The 20,641-nt window shown below is 37.6% G+C and overlaps 2 protein-coding genes, 1 long non-coding RNA gene and 1 pseudogene across 4 annotated transcripts; 1 reads left to right on the top strand and 3 right to left on the bottom strand.

Moving 5' to 3' along the window:
- Positions 1 to 7,420: 7,420 nt before the first annotated feature.
- On the top strand, positions 7,421 to 11,066 carry NSL1 (MAC/Perforin domain-containing protein). The gene is made up of 7 exons (XM_068468330.2): positions 7,421 to 7,984; positions 8,450 to 8,688; positions 9,008 to 9,203; positions 9,358 to 9,438; positions 9,524 to 9,707; positions 9,784 to 9,950; positions 10,267 to 11,066. The coding sequence occupies exons 1-7, from the start codon at positions 7,730 to 7,732 to the stop codon at positions 10,951 to 10,953; spliced, it is 1,809 nt and encodes a 602-aa protein (XP_068324431.2). The 5' UTR covers positions 7,421 to 7,729; the 3' UTR covers positions 10,954 to 11,066.
- Positions 11,067 to 11,151: 85 nt separating this feature from the next.
- Positions 11,152 to 14,149, bottom strand: LOC137729383 (pentatricopeptide repeat-containing protein At4g14850 pseudogene; annotated as a pseudogene). Its single transcript, XR_015952360.1, has one exon. The product of XR_015952360.1 is annotated as a pentatricopeptide repeat-containing protein At4g14850 pseudogene (transcript).
- A 679-nt stretch (positions 14,150 to 14,828) lies between these two features.
- On the bottom strand, positions 14,829 to 15,432 carry LOC148693875 (uncharacterized). Its single transcript, XR_015952361.1, has 2 exons — positions 15,292 to 15,432; positions 14,829 to 15,036 (listed from the first exon to the last, which is right to left on the bottom strand). It is a non-coding gene; the product is annotated as an uncharacterized LOC148693875 (long non-coding RNA).
- A 1,160-nt stretch (positions 15,433 to 16,592) lies between these two features.
- LOC137729607 (protein DEHYDRATION-INDUCED 19) lies at positions 16,593 to 19,609 on the bottom strand. The gene is made up of 5 exons (XM_068468585.2): positions 19,234 to 19,609; positions 18,987 to 19,126; positions 18,043 to 18,120; positions 17,659 to 17,945; positions 16,593 to 17,034 (listed from the first exon to the last, which is right to left on the bottom strand). The coding sequence occupies exons 1-5, from the start codon at positions 19,316 to 19,318 to the stop codon at positions 16,926 to 16,928; spliced, it is 699 nt and encodes a 232-aa protein (XP_068324686.2). The 5' UTR covers positions 19,319 to 19,609; the 3' UTR covers positions 16,593 to 16,925.
- Positions 19,610 to 20,641: the final 1,032 nt, after the last annotated feature.

Below are 20,641 nucleotides of genomic sequence, written 5' to 3'. Positions count from 1 at the left end.
TGGTTCCCGTATTACGTGGCATGTGGGTTGTCGAGATATCACAGCACACCCATCATTTTTATCATTATCTAACGGCTGCGGATGCACTCTCTCTGATTGCGTGCTGTGCTCCTTCCTCCCATCTCCCACGCTCCACACCCAGGATCATTTCCACTCGCCATTTATTTGTTGACCCAAGACTACGTAACGTTTTTTGTCAATAATATTTAATTAAAATATTTTTGTAATTATTTACTTTATTAGATCGAAATATTACTATAGTAATGTATCCGTGCTATATAAATTATTATTCAAAATCGAGAGTTGCAATAGAAGGATATCACTTGCACTTTTTTTTCCGTTAGACGCTCGTGTTTAGTTTATAACTTTAGATTCATGAATAAAAATTAGAAGTCTATGAAAACTATGAATGGGTAAATTTTTCAGACATGAACGTTACGCAAATCATAATTGCACAAATAAAGAAATAATGTATATGTGATTTAACAAATTAAAAACAAAGTTAAAATAGTTAATCTGCTATCAAATAATTTATACTTTTTTATAACTTCTACGCTCATCAACTATTAATCTATAATTTAACAAGAACACGATTAAAAATGTTTGGTAAGTACTTTTAAACTATTGAAAACGTTTTCGGCCATAAAAATACACTTTCCAAACCAGCACGTAGACCGACAAAAGAGTACATCAGAGCAAAAACCCCATCGTTGCCCAAGTCAACATGCTTGGGCAGCATTAGCCGGTTGAACAAGTTGTCGGCAGAAACTGCCATCACGCCGAGTGAATAGGATTATTTTTCACTTTTTTACTTACCCTTTTATTTTTCAATTTTTAAATTAATTAAGGCAAGAGCCTGCCTTTCCTTCAATTGGGCCCACGCTTTTACCCTCCCCTTGAACCGCTCGCGCGCTTGGACGAAACGAGCGCCGCCTCTCGCCCATTCCCGCTCCAACACGTGTCCATTTCTTACGCGTGTTCATTGGAAGCGGAGGACAATCACGCAACCAGACCCGCCCAGCGTTTCTTACAACAGATGGGAGTGGTTTCTGACAGCAGTATTGTTTTTATCCGACAGCTCTCCTCCCCACGCTCAATGTAATCGTGGGCCATACGCGCAAAAATATTTACTGTCTTTCTATCCCCGCGTTTCGTCACCGTGCTGCGCTGTCCGGTCAATGGGCTGATTTTAGCAAAAGCTCGTAAATGGGCGCTAATTTACTCTCTATTTCGTTTTATATTTTCCTTAATAAGGAAAATAAGTAAATTTGTTTTAAATCCCATATAACCCCTTTTACATTCTCATTTTTTAGGATTTTTTTTTTTCATTGGTGCACAATACACAACGTAATTCTTGGCTATGGATTTTTAGCTAGGCATTTAACGCTTCATTCATTTAGTATATACCATACAGCAGAACATAAGTGCACAATTATATGATATTTAATTAATTGTACGTTGTTTTGTTTTTTTTTATAAATTATATATGGAGTTGTTATTACCATTTGAAAAATAAGTTCTACATGATTCATTTCAAGTGAAAAATAAAAAGATAGATAGGTAAATAAATAATAATTTTAGAGTGCTAATAATTTGGAGCTTTTGAATTTAGATGTCTCATTAGATAAATTTTTTAATATGCTAAGAATATAGTCTGATACACAATATGTCATAATATAAGTGGTTGAAAATATTTTTTTTGAAGTATCTAACCACTTCTATGATGCATTTGGTGAGCCACATTGTGTTTTCGACATATCAAAAAATCTTTCGGTAGCTTTAAAAAAAATTAATTGCCCTATCCACTCTTGGCAAGAGTTTTAAAAACTAACTATAGAGGATCGTCCCTTAATGTGAGCCAAATGAAAATGTAGTTGATGATAACTCTTCATTGAAAAATTAACGAGTGTGTTTGAGTGTCACTCTTTTGAGAAAATCTTCTTCATTAATGAATATATACTTCACTTGGTCAGGGTGTAGCTATTTGATTTTTTTGGATCCACTTCACTTGGTGTGCTGAGATCGTGGCGGTGATCATGTGATGCAATTAGACTCACGGGCATTGTACTCCTTGTCCCAATATATGGTTTGACATTTTTTTTTTCTCACATAATCTTTGTATAACACGAGGTTTAATAGTTTTAATTGGCCTGTATAATCTTGCAGTTTTTCTGATGAGCCTTGACGATTGCTTGACATCTACTCATCATTTTACGATTGGTAATGCATTTTTGTAATCTTTTTAAATCAAGTTTCTTAACACCCTTTTAGGGCCGAGTTCTTCAGGATATGCATTATTTGTTGAGTTTCAATGTTTAAGAAACATCCATTTCAATCACGGTCACGCATTCGTTCGTAATCAAAATATAGTTAGGGTATGGTGGTTGCTTCCTTATCAAGTAATACGTAGTATTCATGCATGATTCGTGCTAGATTATGCATTTATTATGAATGCTAGTAGAATTTGAATATGACTTATGAGCTTTAAACAAAATATATAATAAACAAAAATCGCCTTTTAGTTAAAATATATCCTTGTTTAACGACCACACATTATTTAAACAATTCTCTCTCGATATGTTTTCTCAAAAAGTCCGATTCGTGCAGATTCTTCTCCCAACTAAAGAAGAGATCTTGGCGGAATTGCCGCATATGAAATTGAGTACCAATTTGCATAGCCACTTGTTTCTCGAGAATAGATGACAAACTCTCAACTTCACTTGATTGAATAGTTGACCCAACTCCTTGTTAATTGGGAGTTTTAACGAAACACTTATGGTACTGTTCACTTTTAACAAAAAATCACGTTTTTACCCCTGTATACTATTCACTACACTTTTATTTGTCATTTTTTATTAAAACTAAAGTTTTTTTTTAGACTTTTCGTTAGTTTTTCTTTGAAAAAACCCTATGCTTCAATTGGTATTTTTTCACAAAAAGAAAATATGAGATAACAAATCCAGTCTTTCACAAAGATTTCGAACAGCTGTCCCGAATTCAAGTTGATTATATTTCGCCTTTGAATTGATTAAGTATTAGTATAATGAAAAATGAAAGCAAACAGATTGTGTGGAAACAGTGTCTGGAAATTATTTACCAAACAAGGTATTTCGAATTTAAATTATCATGGTCCCTCTACATAAAACTTGTGTTTTTGGCTCCTCATTCTCTGTCTGTGTGAGTGTAGGGGTGTAGGTGTCATGTTTGGACCAATTACGTTGTCTGATTGTCTCTTTCATCTGATGTGCATTACAGCCATCTCTAGCTTAAAGCTTGAAACATGATGACTGTGAAGAAAATGATGCCGACTCTATGAGTTTTAGTCACAGCCACAATTTTTCTGTGGACCTATAAATTGAGAAAACAACCCCTTTGTTTTTCTTTTTCTAGGAAATAAAAACGCTCGTCATGTTTTATTAGGAAGTGCGTTATCCTAACTACAAACATTGTCAACATTGCGACCAATGGATGTAATAGGATCAACTATGAAGTTGGCTTTTCTATAAATATGGCGCCATTAAAAATAGAATCCAAAGAGGTTGCCAACCATTTTAACGTACTCAAAATAGTTCTGAGCCTCCAAGAGATCTTGCATCGGTCGAGAACTTGTCTTCTGAAATGAATTTGAGTTATTAAATATTACTTTCATTTTCTTTGTTCTTGAAGATAATAGGCACAAGCTATAAGAGACACCACCACAGGCAAAAAAGGTATAAGTGAGTCAGATTACGCGAGATAGCTGAATAATCAAACTACAATCTACGCTTCATCGCACTCAACGGTTTGAGGGAACTGAAACTCATGACGGAACACATTTCGTTGTTCTAATACCCTAACTCAAATGAAACATTAAAAATTAAAATAAGCAATTCGAAGAACAAGAGACACAATCACTATGAATTTAGAACACAATGTCAAGTTGTTTGCCCAACCGACAGTTTAAAACTCTCTTGTAGTATATTGTTTAATTTCCCAATTTAATTTCTTATTTATTTTTTGTATGGTTGGACTTGGGAAACAAGAAAGAAACCACCACCTTATCCTCCACCGTCAACAAAAGAAAAACCAAAAAACATAAAATCCCAGCAGGTCATATAAAACTTATTTTATATGTTTCCTGGAACCACCACCAGAAGATACATACAGTATCCCAACCACTCCATAGTTTGGCTGCCGGAGATGGGGACCCCACAAACCAAATATCAAGCTTCCAGATTGATTGGATTTTATTTGATCTGTGTGCATGATATCTTCTGAATTATATTATTAAAAATAAATAAAGCATATAGTTTATGGAATTTTAACAAAAAAAAACATATGGTACTGTTTATTTTAACGAAAAATTACGCTTTTTACAATAAAAAATCAATTATAATACTATTCACTTTATCATTTATTTTATCATTATCGTTAAAATTCAAAATTTTCAAACCTTTTTATTAATTTTTCTTATAATTTAAGGTGATTATTATTATGTGTAGATTTGGGGTGGAAACATTACGAAGCAATCATTATTCGTGGAACACATGCCTAATACGTGGCCTCTTGTTTTTGTTGAGAAGTTTTAATGCGAAGCACGTTAATATTGGTTTAATTATCAACCCGAGCCGTAAACAAAGAAAATATTTTCTGCCGCGGGACTCTGCCTTTGGTTTTGGGGGTAATCAATCTTCTAGACAATCATTATTAATGTCTTTTCTCTTTCCTTTTTTATTTTTTTGTTTTGTTGTAGAGTAGTCGTCGTGCTAATCATCGAATTTTGGTCCACGCACACAGTGAATATACAGTTTTGAATTCAGTTATCATCTTCGATATGAGGTTGAAACCATAAGCCATGGAAGATGTCGGATGGCGTTGAGATCAAGTTTAGGCGGTCCAATGATCTGGTTGTCAGATGGCCGGAGGATGTGGGGCGACAACATGATTTTATCCTTTTATTTTGTTACTGTTTAATAATTTCCAATAATTGTCTTAGAGTTTGGTTTTGATTTCTCTCGTTATGAGAGATTCTAGTTTGATTGCTCTCTGTAGGAGAGTTGCCTCATTTTAATTTTTGTTTTGTTGTGTTGCATCTCTTTTGGATCTTGTGTGAAGGATGGAGCTGTTTGATTCATTGAATCTACTCCACCTGGTGTTATGGAATTAGACAATGATACATTTTTGTTCTTGCATGATCTTCGTGTAACGCGAGGTTTAACGATTTTATTAGTCTGTATAATCTAGTGGTTCTTGATGAGCACATACTAGTGATTGATATCTACTCATTGCTTGTGATTGGTGATGCTTTATTGTAATAGCTTTAGATCTACTTTGCAATGACCGTTTTGAGACCGAGTTCTTCATGATATATATTTGTAATGCCCTTTTTCAATAAATGAAATATCGTACTTTTCTTTAAAAAAATGAAATTTAATTTTGTTTGATGACCAAGGCACAAAGTGAAGTGATAGGAAGCTGTCACACTAGAGTTGGGGCTATGCTTCTCTATCTCTAGGACAAGATATTCTTAGTGTAATGTGACACAATCACGTAGCATTATTAGTTCAGTTATATAATATCACTTGTGTTATTTGGTTAGAGAGTTCTTTATATGTCTCAAAATTTTCATAAAAACATAAACTCATCATACAGGGTTGTTATCACACGGAAACTAAAATAATCTAGTAATCACGTAACGGCATCAGGATCCCCTCCCACCTTGAATTGTTTCCATTGTTAGTTTGAGTGGATGATGACATGTGGTGTGGTGGTGGTGGTGGTAGCTAGAGGAGTTTGGGTTTTGCTTTTGATGGCAAGTAGATGAATATCATACAAAAAAGGAGACAAATAATTAAGGGCTGTGCTATCCATACACTCTATTTTATTTCTCACGCATCTCTTGATAATTTATGTTCATTGATCTTCTTCAATTTATCCAATCCGACGATCGAAAATTAAAAAGATATATGAGAAGTAAAATGAGGTGTGTGGATATCACACCCCATAATTAAATGAGGGGGGTTGTCGAAGTGTGAAATGTCAGTATGAAAGCGAGTGTGTTTAGTATGTGATGGTGGTGGTGGTGGTGGTATTGACTATCATGTCTCCATGAATTTTTCAATGTGTTAATTATGTGCATGTAACGCTTTTGGAGCCTAGCTTGGTTTGGACTTTCTTCCTCTTGATATTCCTTGCTTGGTCAAAATTAACCCCGTCCAATTCAATACATGTTTAACAACAAAATGGTGTGAGTTAATGCGACGATAAATCACACGTTTGGTGATTAGTAAAAAGTGAAATGTCTCTGTGAGTCTTTCCAACTCTTAAAAAAATGAACTGCATGATGAAACCACAACCTAGTCCCTTAAAAAAAAAAAAAAGAAAAAAAAAAAAGAGAGTTACTGGTGGAATTAGAGATAATCAATGAGTTATGACGAGTTAACAAAAAGTTCCAGTGGGAAGAAACCGAGTGAGAAGTTGTTGTCACCTGTGTATTGGCGTTCCCACTTGCTCTTAATAGCTCAAACCCATAAAGACCATGCATTCATTCCTCAAGAAAATAATGGGAAACCATTGGCTTGACCAGTTCTTACTTTAGTAGTGTATGTAGTTGGCATCAGTTTTTAAAACATCCACCAATTCTTACTTACTTTATTTATTATTTTTTTTGGTGAAGATATATTTACTTAGTACTACAATCTGGTGGTATTCATTTTCATTAGAAGTGAGAGGTTTTATGTTTGATTTTCCCCAAAGGCAAATTTGAACCACATAATTGCTAGCCTATTGTGCGACTAAGCCCACTCTTCTCCACTTAGTATATATAATATCGATGGTTAAAAAAAAAATTGTCGATATTTTCGTTGAAATGTCCGAAAACCAAGGATTGATATGAAAATTGATGGTGAAAATTGAAACATATTTAGGGTTGGTTGGGCCTTTATAGGTGTTTAGTACTTTGCCTCCAAACTCACCGCAAATATTAAAGTGAAGCCCAATTTCAGTAAACAAACAACTCATTTGTCTTGGTCAACAATAAATAAATATCTCATGGGAAACACGGATGGAAGGACAAAAAGGTAAAACAATGCATGACGGCAGAGACGTTGACGCGTGGCGGGAAAAGAAGAGGAAGAAGCCGCCAGCTCCAGCCGCCTTCCAAGTCTCTGCGTTCCCACTTTACGTCTTTCAGGGGAGTCCTCCCAGTTCAATATCCAGGCCTTCGTCACTAAATTCATCGAAGAAGGTGAGTCGCTTTCATCAATCAGCGCATTTAAACTAAAGAAAATTAATTAAAAATGTTCGAAAATTTTAAATTTTAATAATAAAGATAAAATAAAAAGTAAAATGAACAATACGAAGATTAATTTTTTATTATAAAAATATAATTTTTTATTAATATATTAATGTAAAATGTAATTTTTCATTATAAATATATGAGTTTTTTTATAACCAAAACAAATATTCCAACTTTTTGATTAATTAGTTGTTAAACTTAATTTAATTTAATTTAATTTAAAGATTAAACAAAGAATTCAACTTTGTAGTAGATTAAACAAAGAATTCAACTTTGTAGTCTCTCTCTCTCTCTCTCTCTCTCTCTCTCTCTCTCGCATAGTTGAATCCTCAAAACCGGAGACTCCAATGGGTCGTCGCCCCAATCTATCAAAACCCTTCAACACTCCCCAAACCTCAACCCCTCTCTCTCCAGCCACTTATTCGCCTTCCGGTTGGGTTCGTTCCCAAATCGATGGCTCTCAATGGGTCTCGCCTCGACCCCCAATCAGCTGCCCAGAATGCCGTCGCGGTGATCGGGTCCGGGTACAATCTCTGCAACGATATCCGGCTCACCGCGTGCAAGTCTATGCTCATCGAGCTGGACTCGACCCGGACCCGCGACCTCGTCGTCCCTGGTGGTCCCGTCGTGCCCTACGTCTCCACCTCCATCAGGTGCGATAAAGGCGAGCGCACCAGGTTCCGCTCCGACGTCGTTTCGTTTAATCAGGTATGTTATTTTCTTCTTGGGAAATGAAATTCATTAGCTTTTTGTTTTTTTTGGCGCGAATTGGTTTCTGGGTTTTGATTGCAGTTGTTTCTTTGACTGGATGGTGATGGAAGAATTGGAGAAATCCGATTTTTTAGTTTTTAATTTTTATATTACAAGTTTGAAATGGCATTTGTTGAAGTGGATTTTGTTTAATATTACTATTTATGGACTTGTTTTTCATGTTAATTATCATGGTGTTGGGAAATTTTGAATTAATTGTGGTAGAAATTGAATCGTAGAAACTCAAATTTGAAATTTCAATTCATATCCTCAGACACATTTTTGTATTGGATCGTTCAGATAGTGTTCTGTTTTGATCCATCAGAATTTGCTGGTACCTTACTTCTTACTCGAGTCGATTAACGGGACTCTGGTGATTGTTTGTTTAACTCTTAACAGTATCTGCATTGTTTGTATTTCCAGATGTCAGAGCAATACAACAAGGAAGTGTCTCTATCGGGCAAAATACCGTCTGGTCTGTTTAATACTATGTTTAACTTCACTGGCTGCTGGCAGAAGGATGCAGCTCCTACAAAAGCTCTTGCTTTTGATGGTTGGTTTATAACTCTGTATAACATTGAGTTAGAAAGATCCCATCTAAAACTATCCCAGCATGTGATACAGGAAGTGCCTTCTACATGGGACCCTGCTGCCCTTGCTGAGTAAGAGATAGCTCAATTCTTTGAATTTTGCGTATTAATGTTCTTCAACATTTTCTTCCGTTGTTGAATGCGCACAACAGTTTCGTTGAGTTAGACACTTGAAACTATATTACAAAGGAGTTTATGGATGCAGTGTAATTTATTGCAATAAGCACCCGAGCGTGGATATAGCTCTGCATATCAGAGATGATAATATAGAGGAGTAAAACCGGAATGAATATTGTTTCTCTTTCTGGACGGTTATTTATCTACATTTTCCAGCTAAGGATACAACTGTTTTGTGCCACTGTGAGTTGATGTTTAATATTTTGAATTCCAGGTTCATTGATAAATACGGCACTCATCTTGTTGTTGGGGTGAAAATGGGTGGAAAGGATATAGTTCACATGAAGCAGTTACAAAATTCAAACATTCAACCCACAGAAGTGCAGAAATTGTTAAAGCAGTTAGCTGACGAGAAATTTTCTGAAGATGCAACTGGATCAGAGTCCGATGGTTTATCAGGAAAAACCAAGGTAAGCAGAATATTTAATTGTATAACCTTGCCTCTTTTTTCTTAGAATTTTTATGCGCTTATGTTTTATCTTGATACAAAATTATGAAAATGGAAGTTGTGGAAATTGACGAGGTGACTTACTTTTACTTTAATGTTTATGCCCTTTGTTTCAGGATGATGACTCTATGCCCTGGGAGGTTCGTAGAACGTATCCGGCCCCAGTAAGGCAACCTACTGTCACACAAATGAATGATGTAAGCATTTTGGTGTCCATTTTAATGTGAAGCAATCAACCTGCATTGGATGGATGAAGATATCGATGTTGTTTATTTAATGCAGGGTATAGTTACTGTCTGTGTTCGAAGGGGAGGTGATGATATCGATCAAAGTCATAACCAGTGGCTTTCAACCGTATCACAGTCACCTAATGTCATATCGATGTCCTTTGTGCCCATAACCTCTCTGTTGTGTGGTGTCCAAGGAATTGGATTTCTAAGCCATGCAGTGAATCTCTACCTTAGATGTGCGTATCCCAGTTGGCTAAATTACTTTTCATAAAAAGTCTGAATGCACTCATAATTCTATGATAAACCTTGCAGACAAACCACCGGTAGAGGAACTCCAACAATTTTTGGAATATCAGTTACCACGTCAATGGGCTCCGGTGTATGGCGATCTGCCTCTCGGTCTCAGGCGCAGAAAACAAGTATCCCCATCACTCCAATTCACCTTTATGGGCCCAAAGCTATATGTTAACACTTTGAAGGTAAATACCTTGTGATGTAAAATATTTTGACATATTAGTTGTTGATAGCATGTTGGGAATTCCTTGTCCCTTGAAGACTTCCATTGCATATGTTTTATCAAGCGATGGACTGTTAAGAAATTCCTTAAAACTGAAAAATTGTTGTGTCAATGAGTTGAAAAGATGCACTATTCTTTGGCTCGATTTTCAGAAAATGAAATGTCTTTGTGCAACTGCTTTTTTATTGTTCACATTTTCATCGATTCCATTACTCAAGCATATTATTACATACACTAGTTCATCTTTGGATTGTGGTTTGTAATTTTACAATTTTCAGGTTGATACTGGAAATCGACCGGTGACAGGAATGCGTTTGTATCTTGAAGGTAAGAAAAGTGACCATCTGGCAATCCATCTCCAGCACCTTGCAATTCTTCCCGATACTCTCCAACTCTCATACGATCACAGTTACGAGCCCATTCACGGGCCAGAGGAACGAGGCTACTTTGAACCTGTCAAGTGGAGCATATTTTCACATGTATGCACTGCCCCAGTAGAGTACAACGGGGCCTGTATTGATGACTCTGCATCAATTGTGACGAAGGCCTGGTTTGAAGCCAAGGCCATTGGAATGAGGAAAGTTTTGTTCTTGAGGCTTGGATTTTCAACGGTGGCATCTGCAAAAATCCGCAGATCAGAGTGGGAAGGACCCTCGACAACTTCTCGAAAATCAGGATTCATCTCAACCTTGATCAGCACAAGGTTTAGTACGGCATTGAATCCACCTGTGACACCAACAAAAGTGGATTTGAATTCAGCAGTTTACCCTGCAGGGCCACCTTTACCAAGCAAGGCACCAAAAATGGCGACGTTTGTAGATACCAAGGAAATGTTGAGAGGTCCTGAGGACTCGCCAGGATATTGGGTGGTCACCGGAGCCAAGCTTTGTGTAGATGGAGGCCGAATCTCGGTGAAGGTGAAGTATTCATTGTTGACAATAATGCTGGACGATTCTATGAATTAAGAAATCAGAGTTACGAAACACTATACTTTTGTTGTAAATGTTATACCATGTACATTATCCATTCTTAAAATCGGTTTGGGGTCCTGCCGCAGTGACATCCTCGTTACATGGAAGTTCTCCTCTTAGCGTCCATACTTTGAAAGCCTTTAGATTATGGAAACTAATTAGTTCTAAAGCTGTGTAAGAACAATCTCCTTATTCAAAAACAGAAAAGAACCAACTCTTAATTTATTAAAATTACACTGTAATAGTACGTAGAATGGTACAAAAATTCGGTTCGAATTCGAAGGAAGAAGTAAAAGTTCTTTGCAGTTATGTCACCAATAATCCCTACAAGAGCAAGAACCATCTCTGAAATGATGGAATCTATTGACGTCCCTCACAATAATCTCCCTGGAAACTATTTTACTGATGAACTTGAGTGCTGTGTGGCAGTCCACGCATACTCTTAGATTCTTCTTCACCCTAATGGGAGCTCCCCGCGGAGTGGCAATCAACGCGAAAGCCACTGCAAGCTTCTCGCTGTGGTAGCGCAGAAGCCGCTGCTTTTCACCTTGTTCCACATCATGGAGGTCCATCTCCACCATTGGAACATAGCCGGCTTTATACATTAGGTCGAAAAGCTCATCGAGTTTCGCATAAATTTCAGCACTTCTTGAATGGTTTCTATCTCCTACTATAAATGTGTGTACCTGGTCTTTGACCTCAATCCAACTCATCCCAGGTTCCTTCTTTACCTGGTCATCTTTCATAAGTTTTCTCATTTTCGCCACATTATCCCACATGCCGGCTGATGCGTAAATGTTTGCAAGAAGTACATGAGTACCAGATTTCTCGGGCTCAAGAACTAAGAGCATTTCAGCAGCGCGCTCGCCAAGCTCAACATTTTTATGGATTCTCGCAGCACCAAGAAGTGCCCCCCAAACAGACGCGTTCGCTTGAAATGGCATTGTTTTGACAAGCTCCATTGCCTCATTTATCTTCCCTGCTCTGCCAAGGAGATCAATCATGCAAGCATAATGCTCTTGCCTCGGCACAACCCCAAACAACTCTGTCATGGACTCAAAATACTTTTTGGCTTCCGTTACCAAACCTGCGTGATTGCATGCACAGAGGACACTTACTAAAGTAATATGATTGGGGGGAACGCCATCCTTGAGCATCTGAGTGAATAAGTTGAGGGCCTCTCTTCCATGCCCGTGTTGAGCGAGTCCTCCAATCATTGCAGACCATGAAACAATTCCTCTCTCAGGTACCTCAGCGAAAGCACAATCTGCATCTTCTATGCTTCCACATTTTGCATACATGTTAACAAGAGAGTTCCCGGCAAAAGCATCAGACATGAATCCAAACTTGAGAATGTGAACGTGGATCTGTTTCCCTTGCTCATATGCAGACAAATTTGCACAGGCATTCAGAAGAGAACTGCATACAAATGAATCAGGCTTGTTTTCCCTCTCCAGCATTTGCAAGTAGAGTTTTAGAGCTTCTTCTCCTTGTTCATATTGTGAATAGGCTGTGATCATCGATGTAAAAGCCACCACGTCCTCAATTGGGCATTCTTTAAAAATTTTTGCCGCGTCTTGTACTTTGCCGCATTTTCCATATGTATCGAGAAGGCTATTTATAACATACATATCAGATTCGAAACCTGTTTTGACAGAAAGTGCATGAACTTGTTTACAAACATCTCTGGCCTGCACGCTCGCCGTGGCTTTGAGGACTGTAGATAAGGTAGTCTGGTTAAATTCTACCCCATCCTTATACATTTCAGAAAAGAGGGATACCGCTTCTATATCTTCCCCATTCTGCGAATGTCCCGAGATCACAGCATTCCATGCAATCATGTCCTTCTTTGGCATCATATCGAAAAGAACCCTTGCATTGCTCATCATCTCACACTTGCAATACATATCTATCAGTCCAACATTGACAAATGAATCTGATTCCATATCCATCTTTATCAAGAAAGAATGCAACTGCCTACCCAATTTCTTGAACCCTAGTCCGGCACAGGCTTTAAGTGCGCTCGATAATGTGAACATATTTGGACGGATTCCTGACCCTTTCATTTGTATAAAAAATTTTAGAGCCCGACCATGGTACTCGTGAAGAACACAACCAGCAATAACAGCATTCCAGGAAACAATATCAGGCTGTTCGATTTTTTCAAATACTGTTACTGCATCATCAAGACTTTTGACTTTGGCATACATGTCAACAAGTGCATTTGCTGAAAATGAGTCAGATTCATATCCGAGCTTTATCATATAACCATGAATTTTCCTTCCTTGACTGCCATCCCTGAACCCAGTGCATGCGTTTATTATACTAGACAGACTGTACTCATTAGGTCTTACTCCGCTCAGAACCATTTCCTGAAACAAATCCATTGCTTCTCCATGGAAATCACTCTGCACATAACAAGAAAACAATGCGTTCCACGAAACAACATTCCGCTCTGGAATTGCATCAAAGAGCCTCCTAGAATCCTCAAACTCACCACATTTCGCATACATTACCACCAAAGTATTCGCAACAAACTCATCGGACTCAAACCCTGTAAGCAGCGCAACCCCGTGAACCTGCTTCCCCAGTCCCAAATCCTTAGTAATAGAGCACGCCTTAAGAACACTCGGAAACGTAAACTCATTACACTTAACACCCAACGAGTGCATCTCACGAAACGCCGAAAGGGCTTCTTTACCAAGCCCATTTTGGGCATACCCAGATATCAAAGCAGACCAAGACACCAAATCTGGTTCAGGACTTTCATCAACCAGTTTCCGGGCGTGCCTGAAAAACCGACATTTCGCGTACAGATTGATCAGATGGTTCCGAAGATTTGGGTCTTCGGAACATCCGAATCTGATCACGTGGGCATGGATTTCCCTGCCCACAGCAACAGATTTGGAAGCAGTGCATTGTGACAAGAGCTTAGAGTATGATACAGAAGTGGGTGTGAAATTAGGGTTTAGGGTTTTTGCCTCAGTGCTGAATTGAAGTGAGGTTTGGATGGGTTTAAATGGCAGGTAAAGCCGTTGGGGAAGAGGGTTTTGGAGGGAATCGAAGAAGAAGCAAAGCTTCATGGTCCATTTGATCATCGACTATTTTTCTCTGGGATTTTTACACCTTGTGTAAATACATTGGCACGATCACCGTAAACGTTCAACACCCGGTAACGTTAGCGTTTAAAACCCACGCTTATTATATCCAAAGAAAGTTTGTTGTTTAACCATCACGGCTAGTTCAGTGGTTGAGACAAAATTTAAACTTGTATTCCACACGAAATGTTTTGAGTTCGATTCTTAGCATTGGTAATTACACGATGATGCTAGGTGGAGGCATTTAATTTGATTTTTAACGCTGGTATACATACAATGATGCTGAAGTTAACAAGCCTCTATGAATCTTTCTAATCTTTAAAAATACGAATTGTCGAGACAACTCTGCTGGTTTGTCCCCATGAAAACAATTTTGTTGTGTTTGGTTGAAAGTTTGGGCTACAATATAAAAATGTCACGAAGGTCCACCAAATTTCACTATAATATAATCACAGATGAGTTGAGTAATTCGCTCATTTAATCCACTATAAGCATATAATCATGAAGGTCCACCAAATTAAGAAGTTTCTTAAGGGGTGGACCAAAAAGACCATTTTATCCTCATGACTTGATTAAGGTACATTCCAACCGTACTCCAAACTTCGCAGGTAGGAATTGGATCAAATTTTACAAGATGGTTAATTAAGCACACAAAACTTTACATCTATTTGCAAACTACACGGAAAAAAAATAAGTACGTTGATCAATACTTACTTATTCAACGTTAACAATTACGTTATATAATTTACAAAATATAATCTAAATAGACGATTTGCCTAGGATTGCCCCTTCGTTTATTATTTGGCTGTTTGCAAAATGATCATGACGCTAAACTAAAACCTAGTTATTAAATAGAGAATCTGCTTGACCAGTACTCTATCATATTTGCAGTCGGATCTCGAGCCTCTACATTTAGCGTCTGGTCTGGTGAATTTACGCATTAGCTTTCTTTGTTTACCACCCAACAAATCCCAGAAAACTGGAAAACAAACAAACAAAACAACTAAATTAGTACATTTGAAGATAAGAGATTAACAATTTCCAGTCCAGAAAAAGGAAGAAAGAAGGAGGAGAATAATTCCGACAATATGGGGAGAATTACAAAACCCTAGACAGATTGATCAGCAAACATAATACTAAAAATAATCAATAAAAGGATTGAAAAATCTGATGATAGGGATGATTAGAAGGAGACGATCATGATCATATATATTATTAGTGATTAAATAATTACCTGAGAGATCGAACAGCAAGGTGTTGGGTAAGAAGGTGGAACAAGAAACTGGCTCCGTGAAAGAACACCACAACTCCGGTGCACCCCAACACAAACAGCCCCACCACCATCTTTCTCTCCGTTTTCCTCCTTTAATTTTATAATTCAGACGCTTCTCCTCCTGAATAAGACTCAGAGAGAGAGAGAGAGAGAGAAGGTGTGTGTAGAAAGGCTAAATGTTTATCCAAAGACTTTTTTTTCTTCCTTAATTTGTCTGCATGTTTGTTGTCCTATATATGTGTAATTACATATACAAGTTGATGCAAATTTGACTTGGTACTGCTTTCGATTTCCATCCCAAGGACCGAAATTCATTGGCAGTGTGAGAGTAGAGAGAGATTTTCAGGTGACGGGAACACGAGACAGTACGTTATATGTCATTATGTGATTAGAGAGAATTTTTTAAAGTGTTTAATGACATGTGATGTGCTACTTTGTGTTCCGATCACGCTGAAAGCTCTTCATAGGATAAGCCTTAATGTATTAATTATTTTAATTTTTAATTTTTAAACAACACATATTAAAGAGGATAAAATCGAACTTCAGACACGCATATTTTTTAATCGTTTGAGATACAAACTCCTCTTTTTAAAATTTTAAAGAGCTATTGTCGGTAGTCTAAACAAAGACATTCTCTAATATACTTGTAGTGACATCAATACCAAGTTGTGGTCCTCCAGTTCTCTGTGGTAGCCAAGCTAAATTAAAGCTCTGTTGTAAGGGAATATAGGGTAAACAATTATTCACCCCCTCCACGTTTCGGATAGAAAAAATAGCTGCAGGTTCCCTTTTTTTGTCACGCATCAAGGAAGAACAATATGTTCCTCACGAGTTTATTTCTTTGTCACGTTATAAAAGAGAGACGCGAGTGTACATACTCGCAAACAACACCAAAAATATCACCTCGGTAACATGAACTGCGGGTAAACGGGGTGCTAGTAGGTTTGGTTGTATGTGCATGGGATGGCAGGTTAGTCCGTCACTGCATGGGGATTCTGTTTGGTAGTAAACCCACGTCAAGATCAAGCCATGGTTTATTCATTTTTCTATCCTACCAATAATCTCATCGACCACAACCCCGTCACCTATCTGACCAACAAAAATTAGCCGACTGAAAATCATATCTTACTTTGTTTCACCGTTATGTAGATTTGTCTGACAAATTTTCCGGCCTAAAAAACATAGGGGCACCAAAGATTTTAGATTCACAAACTTGCTATATAACGTACAAATTTTCAATGATATTAGATTCAACAACAGAATGCAGTGAAAATCTTCCTGGATCATCAGAATTGAACTTATCTGCTGAAAAACTTCATTCACCCGTTTATCACGTACAAAGCCGTAAACTATCACAAAATTAATCTTCTCCATTAACTAAAACAACGAATATTACTTCAGAAGGCTGAAGGAAAAGGTGCTGACAATAGACAGGTTATTTTGATCAAGCACTCATAACTACGTTCATACGAGGCACATATACGGTTTTTTAAGAAGGCTGAACCATTGGAATCTCCCGCCTGACAAGTTCCCCTTAACAAGATTTTGAATAACTGATCATTTTTATTATCATAGAAACAACTTACTGTCTCCAATTAGTCACCTAACAGTGTTGAGAGAAACAGATCTTGCATGAAACCAGCCCTTCCAGTAGCTTGTCGAATCCTTTTCTCCCGCTCTTCATAACTTAAGGAAGGATCAAAACTGCAAAATAGAGAGAGACGGAGAGAGACGGAGAAAAGAGAGAGAGACATATTTCAGATTCAAAGAACAGCATTAAAGGCTCTTGCGCATGCATTAATCCGGAAAGATGGGGAATCAACGGATCATCCTCCTCACCATCTGACTACATTAACTCCTGATTTATTATCATTGTTTGTACTTTTAGGTGAGCTAAGAAATGCATATAAATTGAGTGATTTGGTTACACTAATCATGTGTAAATTCATAAACATGTTTTTCTTCTTGCCTAAATAGGAGAACCCCGGCTTACGTGGGAGTGGATATGCTCCTCCCTATGCACCCGAGTTCAGTCCCCCTCCCCACAGTTTAGCCATACTATAGGACCAAGGTTGGTGATTTTTTCAACCAAAAATTTTGATGCACCCATACCACGCACGAGTTTTTGCATGAAAGAAAGAACCATGTACATGAAATAATAAATTTACGCTATACATTAGAAGGTAGCAACAAGGTAATAATCAGCATTCAAACAGTTGTGCGATGGTGAGAACTATGTAATGCATCATAATTGAAAAATTAAATGGCTATTGAAAGATGCAGCAGAAGTCAATTACAACACAGTTCGTAATAAAGGTGAAATGGTACCTTGATTTCCAAATATGTGATGGCACCGCATTCTTTGCGGAACTGTCCTCATTAGCGGTTACCACAGATTTTGAAATTTCATCTGCTCCTGATGCAGGGAAATTTAAAATAAGTGATGACAGGAATGGATCGGTTGCTGCTGCATTAGACACGTTGGCATTTTCAGATCGATATCCACCGCTCCCTAGAAGCACCTGGAGATGAGCCTCACGAAGATCCCGTCCAAGGAGAGACAGTGCCTGACTATTAGGAACAGCAACTCTACGCAATCTGCGATGTCTCTGCAAGTGGTATTCAGTCAAGGAATAAAAAGAGCAATCAAGCTTTTGTACATGGATATATTGTCAGGAATACCAATTTACTAAATTCCAGGTTAAAGGATATCTTGAACAAGTGTCCATGCTCCAGTGTGATATGACTTAACATGTCTCGCGCAACTTTAACGGAGCAAATGGAACAAACCTGCAAAAACGAGAAAGTAAAAACAGCATAAATTTTTCTTGCATGAAATATCGACGAAAATAAAAATAAAATATAGATGAAAACCAGAAATCAGTTAATATCATCTGCCATCAATTTCAGAGATCAAAATATTTGAGGTTGCTTGAGCAACAAGAGTTCGAATAAATTTCCTATTTCCCTAGGCATTCTATAAAATCCGAAAATGCATTCCCCAGCTTGTTTGAGTTGTACGAAGATAAACTAGCTACACATTTCAGTCTATGGAACGGTCTATCAAATAAATCATCATGGGAAATGATTTCCGCACCACTGTTTTCTCATTCGTCACTCCTCCCTTTGTTTATTTCCCTTAACTCTCGTTCGAATTATCAATGCAAAGGCAAGAATCAAAGAGATTGAGATGCAGAGTGACAAAATGGGAGTGCGAAAATCAGTTATGTCACGCATTTGACCAACGAAATCCATTTTCAGTTTAGACATGCATCATACGCTTGCATAGACAAGATGTACCCGATTTAGCTGATCTCGGAAATTCGGTTGTATTTACTCCTCATGCAATCAACCGAAAACAAGAAATAAAATCAATTCGTTTCACCATGGTACGAATCCTTCAGGAAAAAGAGAACCATACTCTTTGTTCTTTCTTTCCATAAGAGGAAAAGGTACGATTTTTAAGCAGTTATGTAGTCGCGTGCTTCCTTTGATGAATCAAAATGTCAATCATCGATTTCCAAATTGGGTAATAACATTTGACCGACACGAAAAACAAAGATCATAACTTTGTCTTCCAGAGGAACCGAATCATGAAACTTTATGCGACAAAAACTAAATCGAACAGAAAAAAAAGACAATAAGTAAGAACGTACGGTGGTTTTAGACTCGCAGGAGTGCTCGTCTTCGAGATGGGAGCACAAGGACGCGATGTCGAAGTCCTCGTAGCAATACGGGCACGGGAAGTCGGGTCGGACTTCGTCTTCTACCTCGAAATCATCGATGCTTAACCGATCTATAATATTTATTTTTCCAGGAAATTAATAAAAAAAAAATGAAAAACTAGTAAATAGAGATCAGAAATGAAAAACAAGAACAGAGGAGGAAGAGGAGCGTACGGACCGAAGTGGGAGCTCTGGTGGTGGTGCTGCAGCGTGTACTGGCGTTTGGCGGCCGCGAGGCGGGAGGTCCAGAACTCGGAGTCCATTGAAGACGGATTCGACTCGACTCGACTCGACTCGGTTCGATTCGATCAGGTGCTAAAGCTAAGCTCTTTGATTGATTTTAAATTTTAATTCTGGATAAAAGATTTTCTTTCAAATTATAGAAAAGGTTTAATTTGTAAAGCCGGTGGTTATTATTTGGGTTCTCCCTCTCTCTCTCTCTCTCTGAAATATTTGTTGAAGTTTGATCTGTGTGCTCCAAAATACCAACGGAGAAAGAGAGACGGAGAGATACTTGAGAAGGAAGGCGGCCGGAAGCATATGTAAACAGAATTAATTATATATATAAATTTATTTAAATTAAGATTCTGGAAGCATGTATAAATAAATAAATACTATGGATAATTTGACGACTGACTTTAAATATTAATTAAGGGCAATTAAGTGCAGGAATAATATGTAATTTCTGTGGTCAGCACTGAGTGTCGGAGTTGACGTAAAGCAAATGCGAAAAGATATCGCATTTCCCGTCCTTGTATTTAGTTTTGGCGGTCTAATCAAAACTGAATCCGTATTCGTATTAAAAATTGTAATTATGTGTGTCAAATGTAATTTAAATAGGAAAGAGATCCTATTGGATCCCTCTTCTAAATCTAAGTAATAAACTAATATAGATTTTTGAAATTTAATCAAACGGTTAAAGTTATTATAAATTTTAAAATGAGTTTGTAACCGTTGAATCAAATTTCAAGGGTTCGAATTAGTTGATTATGTGGATTTGATGAAAGAGGGATCCAGAGAGGATCTCTTTCCATTTAAATAGTCACATTTTCTTCTTCAGCGTGTTTTTTTTTTTTTTAAAGAACTAACTAATGGCTTTGTCATGACAATCTACCTTCAGATGACTAAAAGACATAGAGACATTTCAGCTTCTCCTTGATTACCATCGTGCGATTCACCAATATCAAGAATAAAATTTAAAACGTGCCATATGAAATACGGACTTAAAATCCATCACTAATCACTGAACCACTCTGCGGTGATTCTTCATATTGGGAGTCTTGATTGAATTTGGTTACAGGGAGTCAAACTGCTTTCAACTTCCCTTGAGATTTGTCTTTCAAAATTTAAAGTCTCGAAAGGCTTTAAGTGTAGGTCAATCAGAAATTTGGCCGTTTCATCATGAAACTTTTCACCCTGCATGGACCAAGGAGGTCCGACGACTTGGTCAGCTTTCTCCGAGTCCGACCGACCAGTGCGTTGGGTGAGACATAATTAATAGAAACTACCGTGCTTCATGGTAAGATTGTTTAGGGTTTCAAACAATTCGGAGATAGAAACTTCAGTAAAACTGAAATGGAACCACC

This window comes from Pyrus communis, chromosome 10 (genome assembly GCF_041283825.1).
Source record: "Pyrus communis isolate YQ-2024b chromosome 10, ASM4128382v1, whole genome shotgun sequence".
Lineage (NCBI taxonomy): Eukaryota > Viridiplantae > Streptophyta > Magnoliopsida > Rosales > Rosaceae > Pyrus > Pyrus communis.
This window is presented reverse-complemented; position numbering and strand designations above follow the sequence as displayed.